General features: G+C 32.4%; 1 protein-coding gene across 1 annotated transcript; it reads left to right on the top strand.

Annotated features, from left to right (window-relative positions):
- Positions 1-1,176: 1,176 nt before the first annotated feature.
- On the top strand, positions 1,177-5,674 carry LOC107898883 (phytochrome-associated serine/threonine-protein phosphatase 1). Its single transcript, XM_016824449.2, has 10 exons — positions 1,177-1,462; positions 2,033-2,179; positions 2,299-2,366; positions 2,866-2,923; positions 3,179-3,289; positions 3,372-3,422; positions 4,303-4,446; positions 4,514-4,609; positions 4,696-4,767; positions 5,242-5,674. Exons 1-10 carry the CDS (start codon positions 1,382-1,384, stop codon positions 5,323-5,325), a joined length of 912 nt encoding a protein of 303 aa, XP_016679938.1. The 5' UTR covers positions 1,177-1,381; the 3' UTR covers positions 5,326-5,674.
- The last annotated feature ends 405 nt before the right edge of the window (positions 5,675-6,079 follow it).

Raw genomic sequence — 6,079 nt, 5'->3', positions numbered from 1 at the left:
ACGCCCCTGATCTTTCCTGTAAAACTCTAAGTTTTTCTCTTATATTTTATTGAGAAAAAATTAAAATTAATTCTACAATAAAGAAAATGAAAGAAATTAAAAAGATAAAATAGTTTTCCTAACCCAAATTTCCTCTATAAATTCCTAAATTTTTTCCTTATTGAAAAAAAAATTAATTCTTAAAAAAAAAGAATAAAGGAAGTTTAAAAGATAAATGATTGACCAAAATGAAAATTTACTAAAGTTAGGTACTTAAAGTGAGTGTATTTAATGACAAATTAACTACGAGTGACTAAAACGATAAAAGTATATAACAACAGTGTCTAAATTGCAAACTTTTTATTTTGGGGTCTAAAATAAAAACTTATGAAAGTTGGGTGAGCAACTGTGTAGTTTACCCTTTAGAAATTTAAGGACCAATATGGAATCTAGGTGATTGTTTGAGGATGTTAGTTAGAGTTGACCCAAAAAAGAAATATCATGGCAGAGACGCTGTTGTTTTCACTGCATTTTTTTATATATAATATATATGGAAAAAAAAACAATAATAATAAGGGTAAACTACCAATATTGTCATTTTTATTTTTCTCAGGTTATATTTGAGTCCTTTATGTTTGGTTAAGTGAATAAAATGTGGCTTTTTATAAAGACGACCCAAAATTTTACATTATTTATGAAAATGATCCACTTTGAAAATTATATATGTAAATGACCTATTTTGAACAGTAAACGTCAATGACGCCATTGCTATTGGTGTCACCACCCTTTTATTTAAAAAAAATAAAATTTTTGAGTGTCACCGTTGCCATTGGTAGCAGAGGGCTGAAGTCTAATTATGTAAAATGTTCAGAGACATGATGAAGCAATTACCCTTCTAGATTGGATGAAAAAAGTGGTCACACAATTCCCATCGATAGCTTCAATTTTAAATGGTTTTAAATTTTTGGTCTATTTACATTTAGGTCCGTTTAAAACAGGTTATTCTCATAATTAATGCAAAATTTTGGGTTATTTCTGATAAAAGTCCTAAAATGTTCAACACATTTATTAACATAAGTGACTAAAACGTAACATTTCAAACATAAATGACTAAAATGTAACTTGAAGTAAACAAAAGTGATTATTTTGACAGTTTACCCTAATAATAATAATAAAAGAAAAACGCCCAGATCTGTTTTGTTTGTTTGATCGTTTAACGAAAATAAAAATAATAAAGAAGGAAAGCGTCCATTGAAATCTTGTTCTTTTCGCAGTCTCTCTGGTACTTAAAAGGGAATTCAAATTCCAAAGAGAAAAGTGCGAGAAATTTCATATATTTATCTACACAGCAAAAAGAAGAGAAAAAAGGGAATTCAAATTCCGAAAGAGAAGAAAAAAATCGATGGATTTGGATCAGTGGATAGCAAAGGTTAAAGAAGGCCAGCATCTTTCGGAAGACGAGCTTCAGCTTCTTTGCGAATACGTATATTCTTTTTAGCCTCATTTATGATTCTAGGGTTTTTAAAATTGGTTATATTTTCTTTATGTTTTTATTTATTTTGGGGGGGGGGGGAGGAATAAGACGGGTTTGTGTGGCTTCTTTTGGTGATTGAGAAATCAGATGAAATTGAAAGAATGGATGTTTGATATGGTAGAATTAAGTTTGAGAACTTTTTTGAAATGAATCAAGAAATGCAAGAAAAATGTCTAGTTCATGTCTGTACTTGAAACTTATGTCATCTATGCATTTTATTATTCTTATTATTTTTAAAATTTATATTGCTTAATTTCTTTTATGAAAAGAATTTTCCCATAACTGAGTTGTTATTATTGTTGTTGTTGTTTTATTTCATGAAAACAAAGCTTCCAGGACCTGAATAATTGGCATTTCCTGGGAATATGGGGATTTTAATTGATTGCAGATTCATATGCTTAACTTTAGTATCTAGTTTCTATGTCATTCATTGCAGTAATGTCAGTTTTTTATTTTCTGTGAAGGTTTATTATTTGTGGGATTTATCTGAAGGCTTTTTTATTCTACAAAACGTTACAGGTAAAAGAAATTCTCATTGAGGAGTCGAATGTGCAACCTGTCAACAGTCCGGTAACCGTCTGTGGTGATATCCATGGCCAGTTTCATGATCTGATGAAACTCTTTCAGACAGGAGGTCAAGTGCCAGAAACAAATTACATTTTTATGGTATATTTTATATCTCCTGTCGTGCATGGAAATTTTGTGAAAATTCTATGTGATGTCAATCTCTGTTATAATATTGGTTTCAAGTAATGGGTGCTAAACCTTCTTTTTCCTTTGGACAGGGAGATTTTGTTGATCGAGGTTATAATAGTCTTGAAGTTTTCACTATTCTTTTGCTTCTTAAGGCAAGGTATGTCCTCTAGAGACATACTCAAGCATTTCTATAATTTTTCTTTGGGTTTGTCTTCTGGTATTCAACTATGTGATTGGATGCATTATTTCTCTGGTTCTGATTCGTCCTCGGTTCTCTTTGTATTTACTAGCCGGATTATTTCTAATGTATAATGTAACCATAGGTTGAGGTGTATCAGATCATTATTGTCAAATTTCATTATTTGTTTTGAAATTACTAGTTTTGTCCTACTCACGGCCAAATGGTCCTTTCAGACATACCATGGTGTTTTGGCAGCAAGATAGTAGGATAGATTGCCTGTAATATACTATTTATATTAGAAGATTCAAAATACAAATATAAATACTTATGAATTGGTTCCGCTACTGTTTGTCTATGCATTTGATAAGGAAATTACTTTTCTGGTCCTATTTTTGGTTTGTCAGGTTATCTAATGTTGTTTCTTATTTGCAGCTAGAGGTAACTTTTTCTTTTTCCTATGTTTTCTGAATTGTAGGCACCCAGCTAATATCACTCTCTTGCGGGGGAATCATGAGAGTAGACAATTAACTCAGGTATGTGTTCAAATTATATCACCAAGGAAAATGCGTGTCATACTGATATAGCGACCTTTTTTTTTTTGGGGGGGGGGAAGAAGATTGGATACCTTTCTAGGACGCATGAATGGAACTCTAAGGGTTAAATTTTGTGAGGATCGCAGTTTTTATGTCCAAATACTGCATTAGTTTGATTTTTAGGGTAATAATTTTGATAAAAGCATTCAAAATATGAGGGACTGACAGTTTACCGTGTGTACATATCTTTACTAGGTTTATGGTTTCTATGATGAGTGCCAGAGGAAGTATGGAAATGCTAATGCATGGCGGTATTGTACAGATGTTTTTGATTATCTTACACTTTCAGCAATTATAAATGGGACTGTAAGCATTCTCTTTCTAAAGCATCTATAGCTAAGCACCTTACTTGCATTCTTTAATAGGTCTCCTATTTCCTATTTTGCAGGTACTCTGTGTACATGGTGGTCTTTCTCCTGATATACGATCAGTTGATCAGGTATTTTCTTAGGTTTAGGTGGGCAATTTTGATTTGCAGCAATGCTAGAAGTTCACTCAATTTTTAATATATCATTTATTTTGCTTACGTTTGCTTGTGCATGTCATGTGTTGTAATTTTAGAGTATTTGCCTACAGCCCGGATATTTTCTTTGATAACGACTTGTGTATGTTGAAGTTTAGGATAGTTATCTTGTAGCAAAGCATGAACGATTATCATTATGTGGTGAACTGGTCTTATACTTCTCTAGGAATCAAATATAATCAGGGCATGTATGGTGCCTTATTTCCTCCTTCTCTTTTAGGGGAAGGCAAAATTATGGTCAAGAGAAGAAGAGTAATATTTTAGGAAATAATGGGAAGGTTATAGAATTTTAGATATTTTGGATGGTCTTTTTAGCCTTGGCTGCATACGTTGATCAGGCAACCTTTCTGGCTTTTAACCATTCAGGGGGTGCATCACAGCGTTGGACTTTATATGTTTTTGTAACCATCTTGTCCTAGGATTAATATCATTCCTTTCCGTTTCATAAATAGCCATCCACTTCAAAGTCTTACCTTGTAAAAACTAAGTCTTGGTCGTGCTGTGTGTTTTCTTTGGTTTCTTACTGCTGAAGAAGTAAGTGACTCTTTAGTCGATAACCATCCATTTTGTAATGATGGTATTTTCAATGTTAAGTACTAGTTTCTCTTTATTTATTCACTTTTTAGCATGGGATTAGGGGAAGGGTTGCAGTTGTTGGGACTCAAACTCCAGATTTGCTAAATGCTACCCCTTAAGGATGACCACTTGAACCAAGTTAAGCTCCAGGTTCTACTTTCTCTTTATTTTATTATATATGGTGCTTGATGCATTTTTCTTTTCTCTGCTTCTATAATAGATGAGGGTAATTGAGCGGAACTCTGAGATTCCTCACGAAGGCCCATTCTGTGATCTCATGTGGAGTGATCCTGAAGATATTGAAACATGGGCAGTCAGTCCACGCGGAGCAGGTTGGCTATTTGGGTCCAGGGTCACATCGGAGGTAATTGATCTCATCTCAGTCTATAGTCATGTTGAAATAATAATCTTAATCTTTTCATCTGTTGCAGTTCAACCACATAAATAATCTCGATCTTGTTTGTCGAGCTCACCAACTCGTGCAAGAAGGCCTTAAGTATATGTTTGAAGATAAAGGCCTTGTAACTGTGAGACACTAAACTTTCTGCTTAAACCTTTTAAGCTTAATGGTATTAAGAGGCTAATGGAGTTTCTTGTTTATTGAAATTTCCAGGTGTGGTCTGCACCAAATTATTGTTACCGTTGTGGGAATGTAGCTTCTATATTGAGCTTCAACGAGAATATGGTGAGAATTGTTTTTTTTTCCCCTCGCTATCTCCTTTTCTTCTTTTCCCATTATGTCTATATATTTGTGTGTTGGTAGTCTTCTTTAGTATCAAATTTAACTGCTGATTAGATTAGTTGAACCGGAAACTGGAAGGCTGTTTGGTCTGGTGTATTAACTCAGACATTGAACCGGCAATATTACTGGTTTAACCAGTAAAAATCCAGATAAAACCATTAAAGACAGATTTTGTATTTTTGAACTTTTTCCTTTTTAAAAATTTGTTTGTAATCAATGAGATTTGAACTTTAAAATATATTAAAAAAGGGTTTTGATCAAATCCTTTGGTTCAATCGGTTGAACTGAAAATCGAAGATCTGATTGATTCAACTTCTGGTCTAGTTTTTTTTCTTAATGATATTTAATAATAAATGTAATCTCATCCTCAAATACATGATATTCATGATGCTTACTATTTTTAACATCGGTTTTCAGGAGAGAAAAGTGAAGTATTTCACTGAAACAGAAGAGAATAATCAGATGAGAGGGCCGAGGACCGGAGTCCCGTATTTCTTGTAATCGAAAAGAGATACATACTGCAGTACTTGTAATATTATCCAAGCATTTGATTATTGAAAGGTGTCAAAGGAGGAAGCCTTGAAATACATAAAATGTTTTGCAGATGGGACCTGCCCTGGAAATTGTCTGGTCCAAGCCCTGCTTTAACCTCGAAATGTTCCTCTTCGACCTTCGACTTCGTCTTTTCCTTCATTTTTCGCATTCGGTTTTTTTTTTTGTTAATAGATGCTGCTACTACTTTATGCTTAGCTAATGTGTGTGTTTTTGAATTGTTGGGGATGTGTATTTGTTTCATTTATGTATATTGCTTCTCATCTCTAGTGCTAAAATTGACTCATTGTTTCCTTTTTATGTTTTTCTTTTCCTTTCTTTTTATTTACTATATATGATATATTTTGGGGTCAAAGTTTCTTGGCCATTAGTAATTTAAAGCTTTATAGTTTTGATATTGGTACAAATAAGTAAAATTTATGGGGACTGAATCCTAATGAATTTAAGCATGTAATATTTTTCAGTTAATTTGGGTCTTAGTTTTATTAATAAGCATTATTGTTATTAGAGTTAATTTCACCAGACATTCTCAAATTATGACTCTCATTTTAAATTGACCATTAAAGTTTAAAACATTCTAATTACGTCTTCAAATTATCGATGTTATGTTGATCAAGTTTTTTCATTATTAAACTTGTTAATTTAATCATTAAATTAAACATAAAATCTTATGCAATATAATTTAAAATGAAAATTTAAAAAA

Source organism: Gossypium hirsutum, chromosome A04, assembly GCF_007990345.1.
Source record: "Gossypium hirsutum isolate 1008001.06 chromosome A04, Gossypium_hirsutum_v2.1, whole genome shotgun sequence".
NCBI classification, from domain to species: Eukaryota; Viridiplantae; Streptophyta; class Magnoliopsida; order Malvales; family Malvaceae; genus Gossypium; species Gossypium hirsutum.
The sequence above is the reverse complement of the archived record's forward strand: the minus strand, read 5'-3'. Positions and strand labels throughout refer to the sequence as shown.

Coding starts and splice junctions, on each gene's coding strand:
- LOC107898883 (XM_016824449.2), top strand. CDS start 1,382: ATGGATTTGGATCAGTGGATAGCAAAGGTTAAAGAAGGCCAGCATCTT. Junction 1,463..2,032: donor TTCAGCTTCTTTGCGAATAC/GTATATTCTTTT, acceptor AAAACGTTACAG/GTAAAAGAAATTCTCATTGA. Junction 2,924..3,178: donor AGAGTAGACAATTAACTCAG/GTATGTGTTCAA, acceptor TATCTTTACTAG/GTTTATGGTTTCTATGATGA.